Source organism: Plecotus auritus, assembly GCF_963455305.1.
Source record: "Plecotus auritus genome assembly, chromosome: X".
Taxonomy (NCBI): Eukaryota; Metazoa; Chordata; class Mammalia; order Chiroptera; family Vespertilionidae; genus Plecotus; species Plecotus auritus.
The window spans coordinates 9968361-9982765 of NC_137784.1; the positions used below are offsets into that span (position 1 = coordinate 9968361).

Consider the following 14405-nt stretch of genomic DNA (forward strand, 5'->3'; position numbering starts at 1 on the left):
CTGTATACATTAAATATGTACAACATTTTTTGTATGACAGTCATACCTCAATAAAGTGGTTTTAAAAAGCAAATAGATCATGGGTATTATTAATCTTACATAACTGAAACTTTGTACCCTTTGAATAATACCTCCCAGTTTTCCCTTTACTTCAGCCACTGGCAACCCCCATTCTATACTTTGGTTCTATGAGTTTGACTATTTTAGATTCCTCATACTGTGTAAGTGATGTCATGTAGTGTTTTCCTTGTGTATCTGGCTTATTTTCTTTAGCATACTGTCTTCCAGGTTCATTCATGTTGTCACAAATGACAGGATTTCCTTTATTTTATTTACTTATTTTTACATTTAAGTATAGTTGGTATACAATATTATATTAGTTTTAGGTGTACAATATAGTGATTCAACATTTACTAGTACATATCTTACGAGGTGATCACCACACTAAGTCCAGTAGTGATTTCTTTCTTTTTACAGGCTGAATAATATTCTATTGCGTGTATATACATTTTCTGTATCCATTCATTCATTAATGGACATTTAGGCTGATTCTGTGTCTTGGCTATTGTGAATAAAGCTGCAGTGAACATGGGAATATGGATATCTCTTTGAGAAACTGATTTTAGTTCCTTTAGATATATACCCAGAAGTGGGATTCCTGGATCATATGGTAGTTCTATTATTTTTTTCAGCTTTATTGAGATATAATTGATGTGTAACATTGTGTAATTTTAAGGTGTACAACATGTTGGTTTGATATACTTATATATTACAGTATGATTATCACAGTATTGTTAGTTAACAAATCCATCACCTCACATAACTTCCATTTCTTTTATGTGGTGAGAGCATTTAGGATTTACTCTCTTAGTAACTTTCAAGTATATAATACAGCATTGTTAAGTATAGTTACTATACTGTACACCAGATCATCAGAACTTATACATCTTATGACTGAAATTTGTGCTCTTAACCAACAAACCCCCATTTATCCCATCCCTTAGCCCCTGGCAACCACCATTCTACTCTCTGTTTCTATGAATTTGGCTTTTTTAGATTCTACATATAAATGAGATCTATAGTATTTGTCTCTTTCTGTCTAATTTATTTCACTTTGCATAATAGCTGCATGGTTTATCCATGTTGTCACAAATGGCAGGATTTTGTTCTTATTTGTGGCTGAGTAATATTTCATTGTATGATCTGTCTTGTTCTTTGCTGGTATGATCACACCTAGAGCAGAATCTGGCCAGTAGTAGATATATCTCAGATTGTTAGATGGGTGGGTAGGAGGGTGGGTGAATAAATGCTAAGAATGCCTTTATGTGTCTCCCTCTCTCCCTGCCAATAAATCTGTTTTAGGGCTGAAAAAATGAATTCCCAAATAGCATATTGCTGATCTTCTTTTCTGCCTTTCACCCAGAAGTCACACCTCAAGCCATATTTTGTGCAGCAGCCTAGATGAGACTTTGGTAGAGGGCCATCCAAGTGCACTTTTTCATCCCTCAAATCTGAGTATGGTGTTGGATTAGAAACAAGAGATTGAATAGAAGTTGAGTCCATGATGGCTTCACCTGTCAGTATTAGGAGTCTACTTTGGCTTTTCTACTCACTTCCTAATCAATCTTTCAATGTTTAACATTATTCTCTGCCAGTCACTGATCCTGTTAAAACTGAAGGTGAGATTGAGGCTGTGGCAGGTATGTGTGTGTCAGTCAGTTCCATTTCATCATCCTCAGAAAAAAAGTTAAGAGATTACAAAATGTGAAGCTTCCTTTGACTAATCACCAGCTATAAACATGATACCTTCCAGTCTACCCGTCCTTGAGTCATACGATACTTAAGTCTTTATGGGTCCAGTTATATTCCTTTTTAATATCTCATGAACTAAGGATGAACCCAGGAAATGACCCCTTTGCTTTTTTTCTCTTTTCTCTGCTTTATATAACTCAGGAGGTTCATCAAGAACGGATTGCATTGGAAAACCAATTGGAACAACTTCGTCCAGTCACCGTGTTGTGACCCCAAGATCCAAGTAATAGCGGGTGACCTTTTCTGCCAAGATATTTCCTTTAACTGTTTCAAACCAACTACTTGTCATAGATGTCTGACTGTGTCAAAAGCTGTGAGCAGTAGAATAGAATCCATGTCACCTTTACTCTTATACTTGTGTGCTTTACTGTGATGGAAATATATAACTGATTATCACACTTGAAATTATAATTATCGGTGGAATTTCTCTCTCATTCTTCAGTACTTTCTTGAGATGTTAGATGTTGCTCCTTAGCAAAAATCAACCTTCTAGCAAGTGACAATGTAGAGCATTATTTATTTAAAGAATTTATGATTTGTACAAGACCTTATAATTCAGTACCTTTAGGATGCTTGTTTTACTTTTGTATGTATATCATGTACAGTAGGTTGTTTTCCTGAATAATTGGAATTCTAACTTTGGCATGATGATTATAAAACAAAAGCATCAGATTTAGATTGGCACTGTGCCCTCCACCACCATATGCCAAAAATTGCTTATCTAGTGCCATTTTGATTTTATCTAGCTATAAATAATACATAACTATTGTTTTCTACTGAATGTCAAAGACTTACTCGGTCTTTACACCTCTGTGAAGTGGAAGTTTTGTCAGTGATCTATTTAACTTGGCCCAGCTAGGCCGTCAACCCAGATAACTCAGTCTTTTCATGTAAATTTTTAGGCAAGAGCAATGTGCTTTAACTGCTTCTCCTGATCATATTAAAATAGTTGCCAGATCTCTTACTTTTATCCTGCATGGGAAAACATATCTGTAAATGCATGAATTTGGAAACTACCCATCAAATATGAAAGGCTGATGAGACTGTTTGGATTGATAAACTTTTGTTGTTTGAACCCAGGTATTCAAACTGGGGAAGAAGAGGGAAAATGGTTGTTACTAGCTATTCAACAATCTCTGGTAATTATTTTTGTCTTTGTTATTGTAACCTGGATTATGAGTATATTGGATGTGAAGAAATAATGAAAGGAAGCCAATTCCGACACTGGATATATAAGTATTTGGTTCTACGTGAAGCATACTCTTGGGAAGTGATTGGTTTATGTGTAGTACAGAAGGGCCCAACTGACTCCAGTGTAAGTGAGGTAAAACAGTGAGCTCAAATTGCAGAAGCCAGTATCCTATAGAAATTCTGATAACTGTTGCTTCACCTGAAAACTCAAGTTGAAAATGGGACTTGACCAACCCTCACAGGGATCAGGGCACATCAACTTTAATATCACTTTGAGAGACTGATGGCAAGAAAAGCTGTCTCTTATGCATTTTGCTACTTTACCCATTCTTAGAATAGAGGGGTGGGGTGTGCCTAGGGTCCTTTTTGAAGTGATTTGGATAGGTTTATAGCAAGTGAGATTATCTTTGATTTCAATAGAGTTGACAGCTTTTAGAAAAGTAGTTTATTTAATGTTTCCTTATTCCATTGTCAAGCTTTATCAATGGCTTAATGACAGAAATAAGGCTTAAACAGATGATGTTTTTCCAAAGAAAAACAAATTGTTGATTTTGTTCTGTGCATATTAAAGGTTTTTGAATTGGCTTGATTTTAAAAATCAGAAATCTTGAACTCTTTCTCTATTTCATACATTTTTCCTTCCCCTTTGGCTACCCTTTTGGTCCCTATAGAAAGGGTTCAGAATCAGTTTAAACCCTTCCTAAGGTCATGAATGGGTCAGTGCAAAGTTAACCTCTTTTCCCATGTTCTCAGTTCTGGGGACTGCAACAAATTTTATCAACAGTGTCCTTGTTGCAGACATTTTATAGCATGTTTGCCTTTTGTTATATTAAATCCAGGAAAGAATAGCCTATGCACTTTATCCCGTAATCTTCCAGTATATACACATTCACTTGAGATAGCACTTCATATCCATTAAGCAGACATATAAACCAAGGAATGTTATATGATGTACTTTTTTAAAATATTGACATTCTCCCCCATCAACCAGTGACAGAGTAAGCCAAATTAGGTTGGGATTTTGTTTAGTTGGTTTGGTTTTCATTAAGGGAAAAAACTTGCATCAGACAATCAAAGCTCCCTGAGTTGCATAGCCTCACCAATATTTTAAGATAGACATTGCATTAAAGCACATACCAATAATATCTATCCCAGTATTCTTGACTGGACTTTTACTGACCTCAGTTTATTAGTTGTTTAGAAGTGGATTTTTAAAAAATGATTAAACACAAACACGTAGATGCACATACACTTACATACATTATTATTACCTAACTAGTGCTCATTCTTTGTTTCTCTGTTTTCTTAGGATGTACACTTTCAATTTAGAATTATGACTCCCGATAATGTTTCTGTGAGCCTTTAATGTGATTTATAGGAAGACTGAGCTATTGAAATCATTATTATACCTCTTCTATAAAACTACTCCAAAATTAGACCTGCTTGTTGGGCAGAGTTCTGTGGACAGAGGCCATGTTTGCCCCCATCTGTGGGGGATTTAATAACCTTGTTGGTAAGTGGTGGTCCTTCATAGATGTCCCATAGTCCCAAGGATGAAAGTACTGTAGGAGTTGATAGTGGGCCTATTGGATACCTTAGTGTCTCTTGTATATGGCATATTGCTTTTGCCACCTCCCTATCCAGTAGACATGGAGCAAAACCAAAAGGTAGATCTGGAATAGGGAGGCACGTGTTGTCATCAATGCAGATACTTGCTTTAATTGGAAAGATTAAACTGCTTTATTAATATTAGAGGAAGTTCTTTGGGCCTGATTGGGAGAGGAGGCAGCTTAGCTGGAAGCTATGCCCATTTTGCTGTCATTGGAGATTTGAGAATTAAGATGTCTGACCTCTGAGGACCTGTACCCATCTCTTGCTGTTTGCTTAGGTAATTCAAGGACCTGAGAAACCACAGTTCCTAGCCCAAGGATCCACCTGATTTATGGATTCTAAGTTAACTCCTTGAGCCTCTAGCAATATTAAAAACAGATTATAAGGTTTCTTCTATTTACCTTGTTGAATTTTATTTAATTACTCTTAAAATATTAAAACATGTTTTAATGAATATTAGTTCTAGATGTTTCTCATGGATTGAAGCAAAAAATATGAAGGGAAAGAATATGATTAACTATTTGTTCTTTTGAACACCTCACCTTTCATGATGCAATAAGTTACTCTGAGTTTTTTTGGCAGAACTTTTGAGAGCTGTTGCTTTGAATGGATTCCATTCCTGTATTCCTTATGGGAGTTTGTTTTTAAATAGACCAGAAATGAACTCAATATGTAGTAAGTGAGTTTTCTTCAGTATATCTTTTGTTACTTGGTTGCAAATGTTCAATTTCAGCATAGGGTGAGTAATCAAAAACATGAGTTTCCCTTTGATTTATACCAATGTCTAAACTATCATAAAGCATCCTTCTCTTCATATGTGACTTGATTCTATAGTCTGTTTCTAAATGATATTGTCTATTTCTTAAATGATCTCACACTCACGGTAATAATAGATGTGTATTCAGAAGATCAATAAGAAAGTAATCTGGAATGGATGTGTTTTTTTGCAGTTAAGGCAAGCTCTTGCAAATGCCTTCTAAGCAGTAGTTTGAAAATCTCAATTATAGTATAACACCTTAGAGCTAAAAACATTTGTTCAACACAAACTAGAATCACACCTCTTGGCTAGATATCACCAAGGGAAATGTGATTCTAAACATATAAAAAAAGATTTTCAAATATCTTAGCAACCAGGTCTTTCCATATTGACAAGTAGGACTCAGTAGGTTGTAGCTTGAAAATTATGAATGTGTGAACAAAATGAAATATCAGTTGAGAGGCCTTATTTTGTTTTTAGTTAAATAGAATAGTACTAACTTTGGTTTCTCTTTCCAACTGGTTTATTCTGTTTTAAGTGTACATTTTTAACACTCCAATCAAAGGATTACTTGAATTTACACTTCAGTTATTGGTGTTCTTGTCATGATTTTTTTTGTACCATGACTTAGTGTGGAACAAAGTAGACATTGGAGTTTTTGGAGTCCTGAGCTGGCATATCTTGCTTCTCTTTTGGCACAGGATAAGGGGAGTTGCCCACCAATGCCAACAGATAAATCATTAATGGATATTTGAGTGCGAGACTTACTCTGTGAGCCACCCTACTTTGCTTGTTTTTGTTGAGAAATGCATCTAGTTATGTGACCCTCCCAAGAGCAACTATAAGAACAGCAGACATAGAGGGCCAGACTTTAAAAGCAATACAAGCAGATTCTAAGAGTTGCTTCCCTCCTCAAAAATAGGCTTTCAGAGGCTGACTTACAAGTGTTCCTTGAAACATCAGTCTGTTAATGTGAGCAAGACATTCCAGGTATATAGTTGCTTTTAGGCTTCTGTGATTATTTTCTACATTGACTAACACACATGATGTTAAAGGAACCTTTTCTAAAAGACATTGCAGGGTTTCAATTGAGATGACTTGTTCAAGTTATAGAAGCCTTGGTCTGCTTTTAACAATTGAGGGGGTGTTCATTTTTCACGTTTTATGAGTTTTATCTCACACTAAGCTAAATTTATGGCTATGTGAGATTGGGAAAAGTGGGTTTATGACTGAAGACCAGAGGACATTGGCATGAATTGGAATTTGGGGACTATAGTAAGGAAACATAGCTCCACTATACCCTGGGGATGGAACAGTTGACACAGTAAACCCATTATATTATGATTAGATCAACTGAATTGTGTTGTTTTTGTTTTGTTTTAAGGCAACTTGTGTGAGGGCTTCAGTTGCACCCACCCTGGAAACTGGGTGTACCTTTTTCTTTAGCATCTCCATTCTGTTTTTCTTTAGGCCAAATATGTTCAAGTGAGCCACAGACAGGAAGAGCCACTTTAGGAAGAGCCACTTTAGTTTCTGTAGCAATGGGCCAGAAGAGAGAATGAGCTGATGGTCTATTTTAACCTTGAAAGTAAAAATGTATATTTTTTCATGACAGGTACGTTGAACAGTAAAACAAGTAACAGTAAAGTATATATTTTATGCCTTCTGTGTTTTCATGAGTATGTGCTAATAAGTTGTGTTAATATTTTACTCAGCCACAGTCTCATTCATTTGCTAAGCATTGGGAACATTATCTATATTGATCTTAAATGTAAATAAATATAGGGTATCCTGTATTTGGATTGTGACTTGTAGATTCCAGCTAACCTTTACTGCCTCTTTTTCACACTTGTTGGAAAGTCTGTGAAGAACATAGTAGGTTAAGAATCTCCAGCTTTGGAAAATGTACATGATGTGAAACTGGGGTGCTATGTTAAAAATAAACATATGATAACTAAGTGTGGCTTTTATGGAGTCTTGGTGTCAGTATATTTATTGTCCGTATTTGGAAGAGAGAAACATCAATGAGAGAGAACCATTCACCAGCTGCTTAATCCCTTCAAAAAATGGTCCCATTATAATGCCCATAGTGGGAGTGGAAGTGAAGGGGAGGGATCAGGAAGAGTTGGCTTGAAAATTCTGACCAAGTAATCTGGTACCCTAGCAGTTTCTCACATTTAAAATTTGAATGATTTTGGAGGCACTAGTGTCCTATCAGGTGGGGGGTCTTATTCCGTAATGTGAATGCCAGTGGTGGGCCAACATAGAATATTTCTAATCTGGTACCAAATGCCAAACTAACTTTGGGAAAATCATCTATGATTTGGCTCATAAGCTTGACACTGGAAATCACCAGGCCCTGACATTTTCCAAGCACTGGTGAGGATCACTGGGTCACTCACTTTAGAGATAAAAGAGATCTGAGATTATCTAGGCAAGTGTTTCCCAGATTAGCAGTATCAGCATCATCAGGGAATTTATTAGAAATTCAAATTATTTGAACCCACCCCAATTGAATCTGGAACTCTGGGAGTGGGCCTGGTAATCTTGATGTAAACAAGCCCCCCAGGTGATACTGATGCTCACTCACTGGAGTTGAACTGATCTAGCTAACCTCATTTTACAGTCAGGGAAACTGGTCCAGAGAGGCAAAACTGACTCATTAGGGTCTCAGCTAATTCAGAGCAAAGGATAAAAATGTGCCCAGGCAGACTTTCTTCTGTGCTACTGTGCCCATTCATGAGTTGTTCCCTTTCCTGACCTTCCTTCCACAGATATTTACTATGCCCCTACTGTGTGTCAAGCACTATGATAGGAGCTAGAGATGAGACCTCCAAGACATAATCCCTTCCCTTAAGGAGCTCACAGAGACCTACAAATGATTTTCAAAGCAGCATGAGATAGGTGATAGGATGTATTAGAGTAAGCTAACTGCTGTAACAAAGTACCCTAAGTATTCAGTGGCTTGGCACAGTGAAGGTTGATTTCTCACTCACTACAGTCCAGAGTGGATGTTCATAGTTTTGCCATTTTCTTTGTGGTTATGCAGGGAACTACAAAAGATTCTCCTGTGGACAGAATAGGTTGATGTGGAGTGCAGAGTAGGGGGAAATGGCAAGAGTGGTACACAAGGCCAGATGGGAAGGCCTTACATGAGAAGGCACAAAACACCCTGAGATTACAGCTCCCTTTCAAGATTTAAGCACAAATTCATGAAGTCACTCACTTCATTCATCTTCAAGGAGTGATTTGTATTCTCCCAATTATTTCCTCCCCCTAGAAAGAAAATGCTTCCCTGAGAGATTATAAACTAGTGTTTCTAACAGGAACTCAGCCTGTCTGATTTGTTACACATCTTTTGGCGTGTGCATGGACAAAGGTCCAATGCCCAGAACACAAGGGACTAAACGCTGGTAGGCCAGAGTCCTATTGGGTAAGTTGAGCCTTTTTCACCCTCAGCTCTTTCTTTTTTTGGGAGATATTAGGGGGCCTCGAGATGACCAAGAGGTGCAGAGCTCCTCTTTTGGCACAGAGGCTTATCAAAGTGCAGGGTTTGGAAATGAAGCTGAAATATCCAATTCATTTTGAACAAAAATTCTTAGTTGAGGTTATTTAACAATTCTGAAATATCCACAAGCCTGGGGGTGAAAATGCTCGCAGTGTAGCATCTCCATGGCAAACTCCAACTTCAAGGGGTCCTGCCATGTTGTTTTTCAAATATGAGATGTTCTGGAAGTGTGGACACTAGTATTTGCAGGCATCTGAGTGGGTTTCCCCTCATTGCATTTTTCTTTCAAACAGACTAAAAAGGATTTTTATCTTTGAGTATAAGATTGTAACCCAGATATACCTTCATTTATCTGCCCTGAAATTCTCTTAGCAGATTTGGCACAGAAATCATAAAATTCACCTGTGAATATAAGCAGGTCCTCAAATAACATTGTTTCATTATAATGTTGATGAGATGCTACAGGAACTCAACTCTTGCTTATATCTATTAGCCTGTGGTTAAAATGGGTTTCATTATACGTTGTTTCACTTAGTCACTACCTACCTATGATGTTAAGTAAGGACTTAACTATATTCTCTAGCACCATAGGCAAAAGCAACATAATTAGAGTAAAAATACTGCATGTATATATGTGTATACATATATATAATGTCTATATTTATTTATATGTCTACATATATAGAGAATATTTGTCTTTTGCTGGTGTTGCTTATGCTTATGTTATAAATATACTAGCGGCCTGGATTTGTGCACTGGTGGGGTCCCTCGGCCTGGCCTGTGGGGATCATGCCGAAACCAGCTCTCCAACCATCCCCCAAAGGGTCTCAGATTGTGAGAGGGCACAGGTCACACCGGCTGACCAGCCAGTTGCTTAGGCTTTTAAAAAAATATACATAGATGGGTGGGGCCCTAGCTGGTTTGGCTCAGTGGATGTATAGGTGGGGCAAAAGTAGGTTTACAGTATGGGGTATAATCTATATATATAAAAGCCTAAGTGACTGTTTGACAGGTAGCTATGACGTGCACTGACCACCAGGGGGCAGATGCTCAATGCACAGGCATGGAAACATGGAACAGACTGATGAATCTCAGCGGGAAGGGGGGAGGGAGGAGGGTGGGAAGAGATTAACCAAAGATCTTACATTCATACTAGAGGCCGAGTGCACAGATTCATGCACTGGTGGGGTACCTCAGCCTGGCATGTGGGGATTGGACCGAAACCAGCAGTCCAACGTCCCCCAAGGGGTCCCAAATTGTGAGAGGGTGCAGGCCGGGCCGAGGGATCCCACCAGTGCATGAATCCGTGCACTGGGCCTCTAGTATAATAATAAATAGTAATACAAAAATAAACTCCTTGTTTTGCATACTCGTGAATGTAAACCTACTTTTGCACCACCCTGTAAATATAAACATTACATATATGTTTAAAACAACAATAGCCACAATAATTGTTTAAAATATAGAACAATAGAATATTTTTTGGGGGGTGGCAGGAGAGGAGCATTTTATCATCGACTAATGTCTAAACAATTCTAGAATTGCTGGTAAATGGTGATAATAAGAGCAGACTGACTTTTAGTAAGTTTTAGTGTTTTCAAAATTTTCTACAGAGAATGCAAAAATGTACTCCTTATTCTTGTGCCTGGGGTGGACCACTCCCATCCTTGGTGTAGAGCAGTACCTCCACCCTTGTGTTATACTTAATCAAAGCTACAAGGCTGAAGGAAAGCCAAGAGGAAGAAATATAATGCTTGGGGAATTAAATACAGATACAGAGAATGGTGAAGCAGGGCCTTTGAAATGCAAATGAAATTGGCCTGAACCTCAACCCATGTGCAGTGAGAGCCTGCATCTCAATCTTTCTGAGAGGCAGAGGTAATGGTGGAAGAACTGATGTTTTTATCCTAGTCACTTCTGACTCTGGTATGCTTCCTAGGAATTAGTTTGATAAATGGACCATTTATCACCCCCCCCCCCAACATCATTTACAGCAATTGTTCATGTGTATGTGTATGGAAGATGGAGTGGAATGGGAAAGGGGCAGAATACACAGAATACTGAGGGAGAGGGAGCTTGTAAATAGTTTATCCCCAGGGCCACCACATTGAACAACTGTAGGGGACATTATTCACGTATTCTATGCACTGTTGTTCTGCTTCTGCTGGCTGAGGGAAGGGGGCAGGCGATAACCTTGGGAATCATGCCAGTATTTGTAACCCAGTGCCCATACCCCCACTGTGGACCTCTTTTTTACCCTTCCTGTTTTTATTCTAGGTCTAGGCCAGTAGTTTTCAACTGGGTGCAATTTTGCTCCTGCTCCCAGGGACTATTTGGCAATGTCTACAAACATTTCAGTTGTCATAACTTGGAGGAGCATCTAGTGGGTAGAGGGTCAGGGATGCTGCCAAATGCCCTACAGTGCATAGTACAGCATCCACCACAAAGAATGATCCCACCCCAAATATCAGTTGTGTTGAGAAACTGGCTGCAAAGAAGCCCCTCAGTTTTCCCTCAATTATTCAGAGCAATGTAGCTTACTCCATATGATTACCAGTAACATCCCTTCACAGGGTCAAAGCTACATCAATAGGCTCTGCTAAATTAGCCTATTAATTCAGATACCTCCAGGATCCAAGTACCAATGTAAATAAGTGAAGCCAGTGAGGAGAAAGTAAAGTGGTACTAGGCCATCTGCCTCAGTGATAGGGAACAATACGTGGGGACTATGACAAATTGGAGCTTGTAAACCCTGTCTATAAAGGCAGCTCTGGATTACTGCCATACAGGCTCTTGTGTTGCTAGATGTCTGATTCCTTGAGAGAGGTTCAATGTCTCATCTCCCTCACCCCCAGAAAGTCCTTTTGACATTACTTTTTCATTGAGAAATGACATATATACTTATGTCCCCAATTTTAAGTTTTCATCCCAATGAATAGTCAAGATAACCTTGAAGAAGATAAAAATTAGAGGACTTACATGACTAAATTTCAAGGTATATTATAAAGCCACAGTAATTTAAGAGTGGTATTGTAAATGTTAAATGAATAGTTCAATGTACAGAATAGAGAGCCACCAAACATCCACACATATAGGTTCCCTTGATTTATAATAAAGATGCCATCATAATTCAGTGGGGGAAAATATGATCTTTTCAATAAGTGGTGATGGAACCATTGGATATCCACATGGAAAAAATGAACCTGGATCCCTACCATGCACAAAAATTAATTCAATATGAGTCATAGACCTAAATGTGAAAGGTAAAACAATAAAGCTTCTAGAAGAAAGCATTGGATAATATCTTCATGAATTTCATAAGGAGTTTTTTTTTTAACAGGGTATACAAAGCACTACCATAAAGGAAAAGATTGATAAATTAGATTTCATTAAGAACTGCTGTTTATCAAAATTCATAACTAAGAGTTTTGGCAAGCTGTGGAACAAGTAGAACTTATTTGCAATACATCTGTCAAAGGATTCTTGCCAAAGAATATTTTTATATGGTTAGCAACTATTGCCAATTTAAAACACTGAGGGGAAAAAAACCACTGTGCATGCTACCATTATGCAGGCCAAACAAAACATGCCTGGGAGCCAGTTTGCGATCTCACCTTTAGCAGTGTAGAAGAATCATAGAAGTTTTAACATTTTCATATTTTCTCATTCTCTCCTTGCCAGCCTCTGTAAGGGGAATAAACAATGTTGAGATCTATCCTATATAATAAAGAAGCAATATGCAAATTGACTGTCACACCCTCACACAAGATGGCTGCCCCCATGTGGTCACAAGATGGCTGCCACAAGATGGCTGGGAGGGGAGGGCAGTTGTGGGTGATCAGGCCAGCAGGGGAGGGCAGTTAGGGGCAACCAGGCCAGCAGGGGAGGGCAATTGAGGGTGATCAGGCCAGTAGGGGAGGGCAGTTGGGGGCAATTGGGCCAGCAGGGGAGCAGTTAGGCATCAATCAGGTTGGCAGGGGAGAGGTTAGGGGGTGATCAGGCTGGCAGGCAGAAGCATTTAGGGGCAATCAGGCAGGCAGGCAGATGAGCAGTTGGGAGCCAGCAGTCCCGGATTGTGAGAGGGATGTCCGACTGCCGGGATCGGGCTTAAACTGGTAGTTGGACATCTCCCGAGGGGTCCCAGATTGGTGAGGGTGCAGGCTGGGCTGAGGGACAACCTCCCCCTCCCCAGTGCACGAATTTTGTGCACTGGGCCTCTAGTTTATCAATAATAAGAATTATTCTCTTTGGTGGCAGAGTGGCTGGTGATAGTGAATTTAGGGTTTAAAAAGCACTTCCTCTCAACTCTGTTGGATACATTAATGAAATAAATTATTTTAAAATACAACTTGATCGAGTATTCTTTTATTGATCCCCACTGTAAGTTCAGCCTGTGGGCCCTGTGAATACCCCTTTCACTTTGCTCTCTGTCTCTAGAATTTCTCAGCATCTCTGGAAGTCAGCTTCAAGCTGCAGTGAGGCAGAAGATATGGAGAAACAGAGCTTAAACTTTTAACATTTTGAGCTCATTAATGTCCAGCTTCCTTATTTTCTACCTCCTTCCCTAACTCTGGTTATGGTCTTCTCCTTTTCTTCTTCTCCCAAGCACTGCTCTTCCTTACTTCTATGATGGCCCAGTTAAAGGCAATGGAGGGAGGTAGGTGGGGGAATAATTTCCTGTTGTTACCTCTTCTAACCCCACTGTTACGATGAATAAGAAGAGGTGGCCTAAAGGTTGGCACTCTGGCAACATAGCCTAGTGGTTAAAAACAGAACTACCTGATTCAAATCCTGGCTCCATCCCTCAATAGCTATGTGATCTCAGGCAAGTTATTTGCTTCTCTATGTCTCACTCCCTCATCCATAGGTTACCAGTAATGATGCCTATATGTTAATATACGTACAAAGCACTTAGAACAGTGCTTAGTAAGCATTAGACGTGTTTGCTAAATTAAAAATTGAAGGTTGGTTGGTTGATGTCAGGCTTTGGCACCATGTCCAGCATTGGAAAGTAGGAGACCACAGGGGCCTCTACCTCAGAGATAATTTCAAAGACCACCAGTCCACTCCCTATTTAAAGACAGGCAAACAGCTTGGCCAAACTGCTTCCTCATCACCTTCCTTGAACTGGCCAAAATGTGACCACTGGATGGTTTAATGACATTCTTCTTGTGGAGCTTGGTAATGACTGAGCTCCAAAGCCATACGGAAGATGATTAAGATCATTCTGTGGGGGTATTCTTTCTCCTAACATTTGAAACTAGAATTATTATGTAGATGAGGAAATTTTTAACTGTGGAGGTAAAGTAACTTACCAAGAACATGGCAGCATGATAGAAGAAAACTTCGAATGTCTTGAACAGACTGTTGGTAGAACTATGGATATTAAAGGCTTGGTGATGACTCAGAGGAATTAAGGACAAGTATAAAAAAATCCTAAATCATCTTAGTGAAAGCCTAAATACTGTAAAGAGACTTAGTAGACATCTGGACTTGGAGGCCATGAGGAATGGATGCATGTGGGGT

At 38.9% G+C, this 14405-nt stretch overlaps 1 protein-coding gene across 7 annotated transcripts in view; it reads left to right on the forward strand.

The window, feature by feature from the left end:
• Positions 1-7341, forward strand: part of REPS2 (RALBP1 associated Eps domain containing 2) — a 204454-nt gene extending 197113 nt beyond the window's left edge. For all 7 annotated transcript variants that reach the window (XM_080653923.1, XM_080653926.1, XM_080653925.1 and 4 more), the window contains one exon: positions 1954-7341. In XM_080653923.1, coding sequence (XP_080510049.1) covers positions 1954-2022 — 69 coding nt within the window. In that variant the 3' untranslated portion in view covers positions 2023-7341. The remainder of the gene's footprint in view (positions 1-1953) is intronic.
• The last annotated feature ends 7064 nt before the right edge of the window (positions 7342-14405 follow it).